This window comes from Eublepharis macularius, chromosome 4 (assembly GCF_028583425.1).
Source record: "Eublepharis macularius isolate TG4126 chromosome 4, MPM_Emac_v1.0, whole genome shotgun sequence".
NCBI classification, from domain to species: domain Eukaryota; kingdom Metazoa; phylum Chordata; class Lepidosauria; order Squamata; family Eublepharidae; genus Eublepharis; species Eublepharis macularius.
In genome coordinates, this window is record NC_072793.1 from 12,991,227 (window position 1) to 13,006,579 (window position 15,353).

Sequence of the window (15,353 nt, forward strand, 5' to 3'; positions counted from 1 at the left end):
ATTGGCAGCTGACTATTCCTTAACTGGGAAATGCCAATTTTTGGCAATCAGTTTTGAAGGGGGATAAAAGTCACCCTTGTACTGAAAAGTTTCTTCCACTGTTGTCAAGAGTCTAGGTCCACGTGCTACAACTGATACACTGCCTTCCTTCTCCTATACCCAAGGCTGATAGTGGAGAGGCTGGAGGTCTCAGTGCATTCTCCCTCACTCTCACTTGGAGGCCTCGGGCCTCATTGGGATTTTCCCTCTGGGTCTGCATTTCCCAGATGCTATCCAAGCCTGGGACAGGTGAAATTAAAGGGAAAGGAAGACCAATCATCACCACAAGGCTGAGCCAATAAGAGAAGTCATAACACAATGCCAGGAAGTGGGAAGGTGTTTTTCTTCCAAGAGCTGAGTGGCAGAGAAGCCACTACCAGCAGTAGAGCATCCATCAGCCATGGAGGGGAGTGGGTTGGACCCAGGACGAGCCAGGTATGGTAGAGACCAGTTAGGTAGCTGCATTAGGAGACTTTGTTGTTTTCTTACTGGCTACTCCACATCCCAACCTCTTGCGGCTCTACCTGCCTGCAGTCTGTCCTCCCGTCCCAGCCCCTCACCTCAGCAGTTATGGCTCCGTCCTCCTCCCGACTCACCAACTCCCGGTCGTCGTCTCAGTCCTTCATTTTGGCAACACTTCGTAACCCTCCCCAACAACCCCTGTTCAGTGCGCTGCAGGGCCTGCAATGCCCTGGTGCATAGGGGCTGGAACCTCAATCATCTGTCACCCATTTTCCCAAAGCAGGAAAATGATTTGTAATACCCTGAAAGCCAAAGTGGCAAGCTGCTTTGGCTTTGGGTATTTAATTCACTTTGGTATGCTCCATAAAGCTTCGGAGCATACTGAAGTGAGGGGAGAAGATGTCTCCAAGCCCATCCTCCCCCCCACTTAGTCCCCCCCATCTTCACCACCCCACCTCACTTACCTAGCTCCTGGCCATGGAGCCAGGAAGAAGACCAGCTGGGTGGTGAGGAAGGCCGGAGCTGGGCCTCCGCAACATGCACAGCCTTCTCTGCCATGGCAGCAGCTAGCTGGGTGGCAGGGAAGGCTGCAGCCTCCGCCTCTGCTGCCCACACTGCTCCATCACCGCTGGGAAGGCACAGGTAAGTGGGGTGGTGGGAGGGAGCCCTTTAAACGTCAACTGGCCCATGGGGGGAATTCCCCTGCAGGCCAGTTGAAGCCTGGGAAAGGCTCCGAAGCTTCCGGAAGCAACCTGAATCACTTCGGAAACCTTTGATTCGAGGTTTCCGAATCTTTACAGATCGGGTCCAATTTGGGAATTTTTGCCAAATTGGATACTCGAAGCGCACACCCCTACTCCCAACAACCCTTCAAGGCAGGTTACTTGGGGTGGGTACCTTTCTTTTCCCTTCCGTTCCATCGCAGTCACCCTGTCAGTGAGGTGGGTTCTGATGGCCACTGCTTCTCAAATGATGGGGCATCCTTCTGTTTCAATTGTGTGCTAGGGTAGGTAATGGATTCCCCCTGCAAGGGGAAGAAAAATCACCTCCCGCAGACGTAGGGAGAGCATCCATCCGTTCCTTTTTCATCTCAGGCAGCACTGCGTTGGTGAGGTGGTTTTCGGTTGACAGGAGGCAGGAAAAGTTCTTATTCTGAGCAATTGTCTCTCACCATCATCGAAAGACACGCTACTCTCAGCCCCTGAGGTATGCTCTGCCACAAAGACCATTGGGGTCAGATATCTGTGACCCCATCCGTTCCCTTTCCATCACAGGCAGCACCACATCGGTGAGGTGTCTTTGGCCAGCTGAAACACATCCACGACGGGTGTAAATGCACCTCCCGTGCAGGGGTGCAGGAAAGGTTCATATTTTTAGCACCTGTCCCTGCTGGATGAGGGTGGCACCGTCGCAGGCACCCTGCCAGTGAGGGGTGTTACTTTTGATGTTGACCTCTGCTCCTCAATAGGAGGATGGACCTGTGTTGAAATTTTACTCCCTGCGGGTAGCGCCCCCCCCCCACTGGTGAGGACTTAGAATAGCCTTCCTTGAAGTTGAGTAAGGCAGGTATCATGCACAGCCCTTTTCCTCAGGGACTTCCAATTACCTTCACCCTCCCTGACGGTGGGGGAGGCATCCACTGCCATGTTGGTGAGGCAGGAGTTGCCATCACTCTTCAGTACAAGAGACGGGCATCTATTGGTTCCTTTCCTGTCCTAGGGTCTGACTACTCCCCATCCTGGGGATTTAGTCTCCCTGTTGCATTCCTGTCTGGGGGGGGGGTAACCACTCACCATCCTGAGGACTTGGTGTCACCCTCTCTGACCCCAAGGAGGGCACTGCCGCCACGTCCCGGAGGTGGGTTTGGTCAGTGGCCACTGCTCAGCATGAGGAACGGGCATCCCAACGTTGCTTTCCTATCCCAGGGGGGCTCAGCTCTCCCCATCTAAGGGGGAAGGCATCCATCTGTCCATCCAGCTATTTCTTTCACGTTCCCAGGGGGAGATGGCCCTCCGCAAGCGGGACTTCCTTCCCCCAAGGTGGGGAGGGCATCCATCCATCTGTTCCTTTCCGCTCCATTGGTGAGGTGGCTTCTTTGGACTGTTGATGCAAATCCCGCCCAGTTTCATTCTTGACATCAGTGCGCTTCTCCGTTCAAGCTCCTATGCCTCCCATCCCTCTCTGTCGGGGACCTAGGTTATGCTGAGTGCTGCCGCTCATTTGTAGAGGGAATGGTCTACTGTCACCACTGCATCTAGTTGTGAGATGCTCTTGGGCTGGGTAGCAATCAAGCCCACCGTGTGTCTGCCATGCTGGTGAGGTACCTTCTGGCTGCTAGCTATCGATGGCGATGCTCTCACCGAGAGGGGGTGTACTTCCCATTTTCTGCCTTTTCGCCCCCTGCTCCAGCTGAAAAACTTAGTTGTTCTAAGCTGGAAGCCCTTCCCAGTCTCAGTGCCAGAGTCTGAGGCCCAGTATCTTGGAGGATCTGGGCTTTGGCCCAACGCCCATTAACTTAGAAGCAAAATCTCTCCCCCAGCAAGGGGAATGAAATTCTGCTGCCTCTGCTTCAACATGAGGTGAAGAATGCTTCTCTCATGGCCACCACATTACTGAGGTGTGTTCCTTGTACTGCCAGCCCGTTGGGGAGGTGGGTTCACGGTTGCTGCGGCCCCCCAAACTGGTCTCTCATCAACCTGTTGCCTGGGTTGGGTAGAAAACTATCACTACCAATACGTTGGTGAGGTGGGTTCTGTGGAATGAAAAGTCCAGAAAGTAGTCTCTGAGAATCCACGTTAGCTACACATTAACCAAATGGCCCATGTCCTCAGGACATCACCGACCTCTTCCTTTGCTGACACCATGTCAGTGAGGTGGATTTTTGGAAGACAGGAGGTTTGAAAATTCCTTGTTTTGAGCACCTGCTCCAGCTGGTCGGGGAAGGCATCCATTCCATGAACTTGCAGGCAGCCACTGTAGGCATCCCATAAGGTACTTAGAATAGCCTTCCCCTGGGCGTGGGGAAGGCGCCCTTGAAATAGGAGAGCTTAAGTCTCCTTCCTTCCCCCAGGTGTGGGGAAGGCCTCTTCCGAATAGAGCAGCACAGGTCTCCCCTCCCAGGTGTAGGGAAGGGTCCTCTCGAATAGAGGAGCCCAAGTCTCCTTCTTTCCCCCAGGTGTGGGGATGGGTCTTCTCAAATAGGGGAGCACAAGTCTCCCCCCCCCCCAAGCATGGGGAAGGTTCTTCTCGAATACAAAAGCACAAGTCTCCTTCCCCCAGGTGTCCTTCCAAATACAGGAGCACCTCACCATCTGCTCCAGGAGCCCGCCGCCCCCAGGGAAAGAAAGGAAGGACGGCAAGCCCCTGAAGCCTTCCGGGCCCACAAGGAGGGGGTGGCTACCAAAGAAACTCACCTCAACAATGTGGTGTGGCTGCCCCCCCATCACAAGCAGGGTGTTGGGAGCCACCCCCTGCTACAGAAGCCCATCACCCCTGGGGGAAGGAAGGGCGGCAGGTCCCTGAAGTCTCCCAGACCCATGAGGAGGGGGCTGCCACCGATGAAACCCACCTGAACAATGTGGTGTGGTTGCCCCTCCAGTCACAAGGGGGGTGTTGGGGGCCACCCCACCTCCCCACTACTGGAGCATGTTCCCCCTGGGGGAAGGAAGGGTGGCGGATCCCTGAATGCCTTCTGGGCCCTTGAGGAGGGAGTGACCACTGACGAAACCCACCTCACCCTGGTGACCACCCCCACGATTGGAGCCCGTGGCCCATGGGGGAAGTAAGGGAGGCAGGCAGCACTTGACGATCTCCTGGTCATGCAAAAAAGGGGCGACCGCTGTCCAAAGAACCCATCTTCTCCAGGTGGGCACCTCCCAGGCACCGGGGGAGGTGTGGCGGGCCACCCCTGCCCCAGGAGCCCGTTGCGCCTACACAGCCGACCATCAGGGTCATGACCCCCAAGTCCCCCAGGAAGACCCATAGGCATCTTGCAGGGTTGGAAGGGTGAACTGAACTGCACTGTTGTTTCTCTTGTTCCAATGCACAGCTTGCTCCCCCTCTTGAAAGTCTGGCTTCTTGCTCCTAGAGACAGCCACCCCCTCCCCACCAGTGTAGCCTCTGCTTCCTCCATTGGTGGAGCTCCTCTTTAGGGAATGCAATCCCGATGTGCAATGGAGACCTGCCGATGCCTGGCTGTCCACATCTGCCTCCTGCCACTTTTGGTCTGTCCCCCACAAATTCTTCACTTTCGTCCTCCTTTCCATGTGTCTGCCCCTCCTAAGAGTCCTCCTGTCTTTTCGCCTCCCCATGCCCAGGCCTGCCTCCTCATGACGATTGTTCTCCCTCCCAGAGTCAGTGCTTCCAGCCTCCCCTCAGCCAGCCCGTTGGGGAGATTTCTAGTCCCCCAAGAAGACTCTCATTCACCCCAGGATTAACCTCCCCTCATGGATTGCCTCTATCATTTCCTTTACAGGGATATTCCTGTCTCCCCAAAGAACATCTTCCCCCAAAATTTACCCTCCTCTCATAGATTGTCTGTCTTCGTGTCTTTTAAAAGAATTTTCCTGCTGTCTCCCCAAAACATCTCCTTTACCGTCCCCTCAAAGCAGGTTTTCTGCTCCCAGGAACCGTCATCCCACTATGGGGGGCCGTCATTCCATTCTCAGAGGAAGATTCTCCAACTCAATCCCATGTTTTCATTGCAACTTTTTGGTGCTGCAAGCCAATGCAAGTCAATTGGCATTTGTGGCTCCTATTCTATGTACTGGAAGTTTGCTGGGGGCAGCCACTTTGGGGGTCTGTAATTCAGATGTCCAAACTGCAATCTTGGGCAAACTTGGAGGGTGGCTGGAGGAGAGCCTGATGAAGACTCGCTGTGAGTTTGGAATCTGTGAATATGAAGGGGTAGTCTCAGGGCTCCCGGAAGTGATGGACCATGGACCGACGAACCGGTCTGCGGACTGGGGCGGGTCTGTCTGTGGTCTGTGAAAATCAACAGACCACGGACCCAACAGTCTGTGGGTTTTTACTGGTCTGTGCCCACCTCTAATCACAAGTGTTTCTCCCCCCCACATCTGTTTGGGGCCTGCTCACCTTGTTCAGTAAAAAAGTTTGTGGGTCCCCACATCTCAAGCTCAACTAGCCATCTGGCAGTGTCCTCACAAGAAGAGGAGAACTGTTTGGAAGGAAAAAGAGAGGGGGATACTCCCTGCTTGAACTCCCAGACTAGAGAGGTGGCAGCCAGTAAGGCCCTTGCCTGCTTCAGGATTGAAGGGGCAGGAAGAAAAGAGGGGACTGTGTGGGGCTAAAGGGCTCCTGGCAGGGGATGCCCATAGTAGACAAGCCCCAATATGGCCCCTCCTACCTGTGACATTTATTAACGAAATGGAGATAGTTGAGACAAAGATGTTGCAAGAACATGAAAAGCATTCTAGGGAACTTAATGAAGGAAAAAGCAAAGCAAGTGATGAAAATAAGCAAAAAGGGTGGTTATATTATGAGAGGGCGCCATCATTTTCAGTATAATGAATTGAACTTGTGGGCCTGATGCAGAGTTGAGTGTGTTAATTGCAGTGGGATTGGTGCAATTGGTACTCTGTGGCTTCAAACCTTTAGTTGTTACAACAGAACTACCAAGAGACTGCTGAATTGCAACTGATAATGAAGACAATGCTCCCACCTGGACTGAATTGGGACATTGGCTTCCTTCCTCATTACCAATGCTGATTTCTCCACACCCACTACTACCCCTTTGCATACTCCACCCTATTCAATCACACCTGCTATTGTCATTCACTGGCTATTATATTTCAGCTTCTGTAATCACTCCACTCTCCTAGATATAAGGACAGATGGACTCACATCCTAGCTTTATCTGAAGAAGTGCACTGTGACAAAAGCTACCCTACCACAAATTTTGTTAGTCTTATAGATGCTACTGGATTTTTGCTCTTTTCTTTTCTGTTTTTTTTAATTTATATTTTATCCAATGGTTTTTTTAAACATTAACAAACAATAACCATCAACAAATAGTGAACATACATAACAGTTCTTATAATGTAAAGCCTATCTCTTTATCCAAGATACATGAACTGTTCGGCCACAAGATTATAACATTTATCAATTATGTATTGCCTAATATTCAGCATTTAACCATATAGAGGAGAACATTTATACCCTACCAGTAGTTGTCAGAGGTTGAAGAAGCTTGGATCCTAGAATCCTTACTAGTTAAAATGTTCTAGATCTGGGAGCCATTGCTCTAACAGGTGGGACTTACAGCTTTGATTTTCTTGTTGGTCTAATTGGTCTGAGAGTTTTTTCAATATAAAATAATCCCAGAGGCGAGCATACCAATTAGAAATTGTAGGACTCTTGCTCTTTTCTACTGCTACGGACAGACTACCATGGTTATCCATTTTGAACCCTTTATGTCTAGCTGTGTTTGTCATTTTGTTTGGCAGATATTTAAAAAACTGTTTGAAGAAGGTTTGGATATTCAGAAGCAAAGACTGCATGAGCTGAGAACGTACGCCAGGGATAAACGTGCAGAGCAAATGAGACAACACCAGGCAGAACTAGAGTCTATGGAGAACTATTACAAGGATCAGGTACGCTCATTCCTTCCTATAATGTTACCATTCCTATAATGCAAGGATGTTGCACAAAATTAACTCTTCTTGTGTTGTGCTTAGTTTTCAATGCTGGCAGAAGCAGTTTCAGAAGAACGTAGAGAAATCCATGCCAGAGAGAGAACACAGGCAAGAGTAAGACTCATTACATTAACTGTCAGAATGTTGCTAAATTAATCAACACTTTTCGTTAATGCCAGTGCTTTCTTTCAGACGCTGAGCAAAGTGAAGCGTGAATTTAGATCCAAGATAGAGAAAGAAATCCAAGAGCTGCAGGATGCGATCATTCAGAATGACGATAATTCGTTTTTCCGTGAGCTAGAAGCTGATCGCCTCAGGTCTAGACTTCAGATGGCTTCCTTTCAATACAGCAAAAACTATCACTTATTTTAAAGTGGGCTGCAGGGGATGGGGGCATCTATGAAGTTAATAGCTTGATTTGCTGCTTAAAAGTGGGCCTTAATCTTGTTTACAATGTATGACATTTTTAAAGTTTTTTTTTAAATAAAAGTTTGCTAATTGCACCTAAAGGCATCAAGCCCTTTTCCACAAGGACAGATAATCTAGAATGTATTAAAATCCAAAGTGAGTTCATTTAGAAAACAAACTTTTTGCGTGCAGCTAATCTAATGCTTGCCTTTCCAAAAAAGTGTGATAAACAGTTTGGAACAACTTCTGTCAGGCACATTTTCCAAACTAAAGGATTACTATTGATCAGCAATTAGCATTAGCTGCCACGCAGGACGCCCAGCTGGACAATGTCCCAAGTTTTAGTATTACAGCAGCACATCTCTCCCCCCCCTCCCCCCGCCGTGTGTGTGTGGGGGGAACATTTTACAAGTTTCTTCTGGGCCCAAAAATAATGCTTGAGCCCTTATTATAGGGCTCAATGGGACTATAAGTGCTTCATCATGCCTGCTGCCAGAATTTGCTTGGACAGTGTCTGTCAACCCACCCCGGTTCTTTTTTTGCAGCTGCCTCCCACTGAGAGAAAAAGAGCAAAGCTTGTCTGCTTCTTCCCAGTGGGAGCCACAAGACGCTGCCAGCTTGGAAGGGGTGAGTGAAGTGGGGCAAACAGATCAGCTCCCCAAGTGAGAAAGGGGGGGGCATGAATGAGCAAACATTAACTACTCACCTTGCAGCACAGGGAAGAGCCTGGACACATGGACAATAATACTATACTCACCCTCTTTGGTGGGAGAACTCTGTTGCTTGAGAAGGGAAGAGCTTAATCTCTTCCTCCTCCCAGATGGGGAAAACACAGTTGGAATTTCCTGTAACTGTTGTTCATCAAGTAGTCATCTGTGCAGGCCCACATTGGGGTTTGTGCATGTGCAGGCCAGCCACAGAGCTTTCTAGAAGACTAGGAGTGCCCCCTCCTCCCCTTAGTACTTTTCTGCCCAAAAAAATCACATGACCAGGAGGACAGCCACTATTCCCACAGTTCTCTTCATGCTGCTGCCAGAGATCCTCCAGAAACTAAAGTTCTAGAGAGTTCACAATGGGGCAGGAGGGAGGGATTTGTACCTGCAAGGAAGACCACTTGATGAACAACAGTCACAGGTAAGTGCACCTCTGTTGTCATCTTTGTACCTTCTGTGAAGTCCCACACTAGGACAATAGCAAGCTCACTGACTGAAGGAGGAGGTTGTGAAGCTCTCAAAGCAAGAGACCTTGGGGACTGCCTTCCCCCCAGATACTTAGCATCCCATATTGACATTCACCCAAGGTGGTTATAGAGAAGCAGGGAGCTCTCTATGAGTGTCCCTGCCAAAGAACAAGTAGGAAAGGGGTATGGGAAAATAATGCACTGGTGGAGTTAGCCATGCTAAATAAAGGGCATTGAACAGTCATGCTCTCAAGACGAAGTGTGATATCCTCTACCAACCCACAAAGGAAGGGTTGTGTAAGGATACTGCCAGGTCTATCATGGAGCCTGACTAATCCAAATGATAGCATTGTGAGACACGAAGACTGAAAGCCAACCAATGATAGGGAATCTAAGCAGTCGGCCCAGCCTCCACCGGCTTTAATAGATATTATTATAGCTACCTGTGATATAAAATCACAAGGCCCCTGGATTAAATGCAGTTTGGTTTGCAAATGGGAATTCCAGCTAGCAATTGCTGAGTCCTGCCCAGGAGATCCAGGCATGAATGGAATGCTGCATGTAAATGCTGAGTGACCAGCAATTTTTAGTTTACAGTCCTCTCAGCTCCTAATGGAATCCAGAGCAAGAAAGGTCTCGCAGTGTCTTCCCACTTAGCACATTCCTTTCCCTCCTTCTGTGATGAGATCCCCAGCCCATGACTAAGGAGAAATCAATTAGCATTCATAAGTTCTTATAATTCATTCCTGGGAAAGGTACATTCCCCAACTAAATTAATCAACTCAGCTCCGGTGGAATCCATTAACAAACTGCCCCTTTTATGCAGTTCCAGGAGAGACTTTGCATTCTCTTTTACGCACCCCAGCAGCTAGCAATCAAGGTAATCAAACCTTTGTTATTCCCAGGAACTGACCGTTGGAGTCTTTGTTCCAATGGCCGGGAGGGCTCTCCCACCTCAGGGCATGGTTTACCCTATAAGAATAGGACCCTTGCCCCATTCAAATTGTGCACTCTTATTGGATCCGAAGTGCTGCTCCCTTGAGGTTATCCTAAGCCTCTTGATCTCCTGGCCAAGAATGCTGGCATTTGAAGCTCTCCCTCCATGGACTTCTCTGCTCTCTGGATGGATTCCACTGGAGCTGAGGTATTTATCACATCACAAGCCCTCAAATCTATTCCATCTTCACCATTGTTTTTCTTAGGCCTCTCATGTGCTTGTATGCAATCTTGTATGTGTGTGTATGAATTTTGCCCTTTGAATAAAACTACCCTTTAATTAAGAACATCAGCTTTGTGTGCCTCCTTGGGAAGGGACTCCGTAAATTACCAGTGGAGATTCCATTGTTACCCCTCTCATTTAGCCGTCTTCCTTGCCTCTAATTTCTCCACTTACTCACAAGGACACCCATTCCCAGTAACAAATCCTGGCTAGGGTATTGAACACATTAACATTATGAATGGGGGGGGGGGGGGACATAGGTTATAACCCACAATGTTCTCATCCCATAAGTGGAAGCACTGCACATTTTAAAAAAAACTAGGGAGATAATTAACAAAGGATTATATCCCTACTTCGAAAGTCTTTGGAAAGCCAGTAAGGAAGAGGAAAGTTTAGAGTATTTGAGTCCTAAACGATGGCTGAAACATAATTGATAGCACAAGAGTCCTACCATTGCCTCAGTAGAGGCTCTTATGCACTTAGATATGCAAGATATGGTAGCCAAGGAGCAGCAGTTTCAGCTCAGAAAACACTGACTACTATAGTGCAGGAAAAGGAACTGCCCCAAAATTGCTGAAATTGTCTGAGAGTGAAAACAGCAGATCTCCACCAGAATAATGAAAACTGAAGCAGGCCTGACGGGGCCAAAGAAAGGATGGACAGTCTGCACCATGAACGAATCTTGTGCTGCTTGCAGAGCAATCTGCCCAGCAAAAATGGCCAGGGGAAAAATGTACCTTACCAGTAGATTAGAATGGTATTCCCCAATGACAGGGAGTCCCTGGCAGCAAAGTTAGGTGGGATAGCCATGCTGGTCTGCAGCAGAACAGTAGGATTTGAGTCCAGTGGCTCCTTAGAGATCAACAAGATTTTCAGAGCGTAAGCTTTTGAGAGTCAGAGCTCCCTTCTTCAGACACCTGGCAGCAAAGGATCAAAAAAGGGCAGAGTATGGACTGTTAGCGAGTGGCAAGGCCAAATAGTCCATGCCTCCAGAGTTTGTGCCTGTTAGTTGAGGAAAACATAATTGCAATGAATCGTACGACAACATGGAACATTTGCACTAAAAAGAAAAGTAAACTATATCTAGTGCTGTAGATGAAGGTAGTTGTAGTATGCCAAATTGATTTTACCAAAGACCGGGAGCCACCTGGAGAAACACCCTCACAGCAGGGCCCCCACATTGCAGGGGCAGCCCCTGAGATGGCACCAACTTCCAGAGGCACAGAATCAAAAGAGTACCATGGGGGAAATCCAGTGCTGAGAGCTCAAGAATGGTGCATGTATGTTCTGTCTAGGAAAGAAGAAAAATCTGGGTATCACTTGAATTCTGAAAACTTAAACCAAAGACCAAATTCTGTCGAGGTGTCACATTTCATAAGCAGCCACGGATGAACCCCAAACAAAAAGGGGGCATTGGAATTCTTCCACTAATAATTTGCACCCCCAGCAGCAGAGGAACTGTCTACAGAAAGGATAGAAAGATGTATGAATAAGGCAGCCAAGCAAGGTCTACAGTGCACAAAAATACACCACCTGAACCTGAAATAAGATCACTGAAAATAACACCCATTTTTCTGTCTCAGGAAGAGTATTGAACTGACTAGTTCAATTATTGGGAGGACAGGTGACCTTCTCTGAGAGCTGGGGAAGATCTTGGGTCTGCGCTGACAAAGCGACACAGATATGAAAAAGAATTATAGGAAACCTGTGAGTGATGGACAAGGCAGTAGACCCTTGATTTTTTTTTTTTACTTGTAGAGTAAATCACCAAGGAGAAAGGACAATGAATGTAAAGGATTTTTTACAAGTCTGCTACCAGAGACACTTTCAGTAGGAGATGCCAGAGATAGAACCTGGCCTCTTGCACAGACAAAATTTGTGCACTGCCGTGAGACACCAAATTATTGGCAGGAAGGGAAGAAGTGGCTTTTATGGATTTGACAGCAAGCCTGCTCCTCCCCATACGGTGCTGTCTGTCTGGACTGAAGAATGCAGAGTCTCTATGCAAAGTCATAGCAAAAGCCACTACTTTTAAAACCAAAAGTCCTAGCATGGACCAGGGCATCTAAAACACTGGCCCAGATTAAATGAACAGACTTGTCATGCACATTATAGTTATAGGCTGTGAAACACACAGGTATCTAAAGGAGTAAACTGAACTCACAAAAGCTCATCACAAATGTTAAGTCTTTAGAGTGTCACTGGGTTTTTTGTCTTAATACATTCAGAATCAATCTGATTGAAGATGTTCAATGGCCTCAATTTATAACACTCTGACCAATACCCTTTATGCTCCAGGATGGGGTTAAAACATGTGGCATGCTCCGCACCAAAGGGGATGGTAAAAGGATCATCATGACCTGCTGATTAGTTTCCCCCCCTCCCCCACATACCCCTCTTCCCTTAGTTTGGACCCTAGGGGACCTAGCAACCCAATTCAGTACCCATGAAGGAAACACAAAAAGAACAGTAACTTCTATTTACTCCCAGGGATAGGGGAATAAGATCAGAAAAGAGGATATAAACTATTTACAAATATAAAACAGACTTCACAGAATCACAGAGTTGGAAGGGGCCATACTGACCTCCTAGTCCAACCCCCTGCCCAATGCAGGATGAGCCTAAAGCATCTCTGACAAATATTCATCCAGCCTCTTCATGAAAACTGCCAGTGAAGGGGAGCTCACCACCTCCCTAGGCGGCTGGTTCCACCTTTGAACTACTCTGACTGTGAAAACATTTTTCCTAATATCCAGCCTGTACTTTTCTGCATGTAATTTAAGCCCATTGCTTCGAGTTCTATCCTGCTGCCATGTGGAACAGCTCCTTGCCCTCCTCCAAATGACAGCCTTTCAAATATTTAAAGAGAACTATCATGTCCCCTCTCAATCTCCTCCAAACAAAACATTTTCAAGGCCCTCAGCCTTTCCTCATAGGGATCAATCTCCAGACTCCTGATTGTTCTCGTCGCTCTCCTCTGCACCCTCTTGATTTTGTCCACATCCTTTTTGAAGTGAACCCTCCAGAACTGCACACAGTACTCCAGGTGCAGCCTGACCAAGGCAGTATCGAGAGGGACTATGACCACCTGCGATTTTGATGCAATGGCCCTTTTGATACAACCCAAGACTGAGTTTGCCGTTTTTGCCACCGCATCACACTGACTGCTCATATTTAGTTTACAGTCCACTGGTACTCCAAGATCTCTTTCTCATACACTACTACCCAGAAGTGTATCCCCCATCCTGTATTTGTGCTTCACATTTTTGTGGCCCAGATGTAATACTGTGCACTTATCTATGTTGAATTACATCCTGTTCACAATCGCCCACTTCTCCAGAGTATTCAGGTCTTGTTGAATTTTAACTATCTTCTTGGGTTTTGCCACGCCTCCCAATTTGGTATCATCAGCAAATTTAATGAGTAGCACATTTACCCCTTCCTCCAGATCATTGATAAAAGTACTGAAAAGTACCGGGCCCAAAACCGAGCCCTGTGGCACCCCAGTGGACACCTCCCTCCAATCTGATGAAATGCCATTGACCACCACTCTTTGGGTGTGGTCCTCTAACCAGTTCCCTATCCACCTTATTGTCCAGTCCACAGTCTTCCAGTTTACTCATTAGAATGTCATGGGGGACTTTATCAAAAGCTTTACTGAAATCCAGGTAAATCATATCAACAGAGTTCCCACGATCCAGTAAGCTCGTCACTTGATCAAAGAAGGAAACCAGGTTGGTCTGACAAGATCCATTGAGGACAAAACCATGTTGACTTCCCCGGATCGCTAAGCGGTCCTTCAGATGCTTACAGATCGATCCCTTTAAAATCCATTCTAATATCTTCCCAGCAACAGAAGTCAGACTGACCGATCTTTATATGAATGAGACTTGCTGGTCTCATTCATTTATAAGGTTACTGTCGATAATCTAAGAGTATAAAGAACAAGTAGCAGGCGACTTTGTATTCTTGAGGTGAAATCTGGCCTTCCCTCAGCCTTGGGATTTATGTTCTCTCAGACAACATAAATTTCTCTAGATTCCCTCAAAAATTGGGGCTTCCCTCAATCTAGCCTGCTCCATCACAAAAGACAGGATCTGAGACTTGTGAAGTCTCTTGAGCCAGGTCATCTCCCAACTAACACTCAGGAGTCACAAATCCTATCTGATCTGATTGTGACAACTTCCTCTCATCCCCCCTCACCCAGCTCCTCCAGCCTCTCCAGGGATTCCGATTGGCTGCCAGCTGCTCTCTTTACACAGCCAATGGAATGAAAGGAAATTGGTGTTTTTCAGAAAGGGGCAGGATCTTTGGCCATTGCTTGCACAGGCATATATTGCTAGCACTCAACACCGTGGAAGCTGTTTCCTATAGGAAACATATGATTAGGTCTTGCTGCAAGTAAACTTAAGAATGAGTAGAATTAACATGATTCAGGCCCAGTAGCACCTTCAAGTTATTCCAAGAGAGATTTGACACTTGAAAGCTCATACCCTGGAAATCTAGTTGGTCTTTAAGGAGCTACTGGATCCAAATCTTGCTCTTTTACTATACACCGACACAGCTACCCTCCTGAAACCATAATTAACATGTCACACAATGACAAAATCCTTGCTGTTCCAGTTGTGTTGTATCATTACTAACAGCTCAGTATGTGTCCCATAATAGCTAGACTAGTTTGTTTAGGTTAAAGCCCATCCACGTAGAAGACAGTAGTTTTTACCATCCAATAGACTGAATAGAGAAAGCAAGAATTGTCCATGTTTTTTCTCACGGAAAAAAAATTAAGTCTATTGGCAAACAGATTATTTCATACAGCCATAAGCAACATTTATACAAATCACCCATAGTGGCTCTGATCAAATTGAAGTAAATCATTGGGGCTTGTCACAGTTTAATTGGATTTCAACAGGAACTCTGGGCCAAGCTGGAAGTGACAAATTACACTTGAATGGCAAGAGAACAGACTCACATGTATTCCACCCTGATCACTATGTGATCGAGTGGAGTGCAAGTGGAGCACAAGTGAACAGGGAGGAATGCATGTGAGTCTGTTCACTTGCCATTCAAGTGTAATTTGTCACTTCTAGCTTGGCCCTAAGTCGGTGTTTGTTTGCATCCCTGCTTTCCACCCAGTATATTAAGATCACTTCTGCCCTCATTCTCACACTCACATTAAAAGATGACTTGACAACTTTACTGGAAGTCAGACCATAAAAGGCTTCAGTAACCGTTTGCCAGTCTTACTCTAGGACCACCTCGTGCTCAAAGAGGGACATCTCTGTTAGCCATTTTATGCATATTCAGAATGGCAGAACAAACAATATAGGAAGAGGGAAATAAATATCCTAAGATAAAAGCGTTCCTTCTAACAAATGAATCCAACCAAATG

The 15,353-nt window shown here is 47.5% G+C and overlaps 1 protein-coding gene across 1 annotated transcript in view; it reads left to right on the plus strand.

Moving 5' to 3' along the window:
- The window catches only part of CEP95 (centrosomal protein 95), an 84,662-nt gene extending 76,589 nt beyond the window's left edge, over positions 1-8,073 (plus strand). The window contains exons 20-22 of the mRNA XM_054977550.1: positions 6,966-7,112; positions 7,197-7,268; positions 7,347-8,073. Of these exons, the coding sequence (XP_054833525.1) occupies positions 6,966-7,112; positions 7,197-7,268; positions 7,347-7,526 (399 nt within the window). The 3' untranslated portion in view covers positions 7,527-8,073. The remainder of the gene's footprint in view (positions 1-6,965; positions 7,113-7,196; positions 7,269-7,346) is intronic.
- Positions 8,074-15,353: the final 7,280 nt, after the last annotated feature.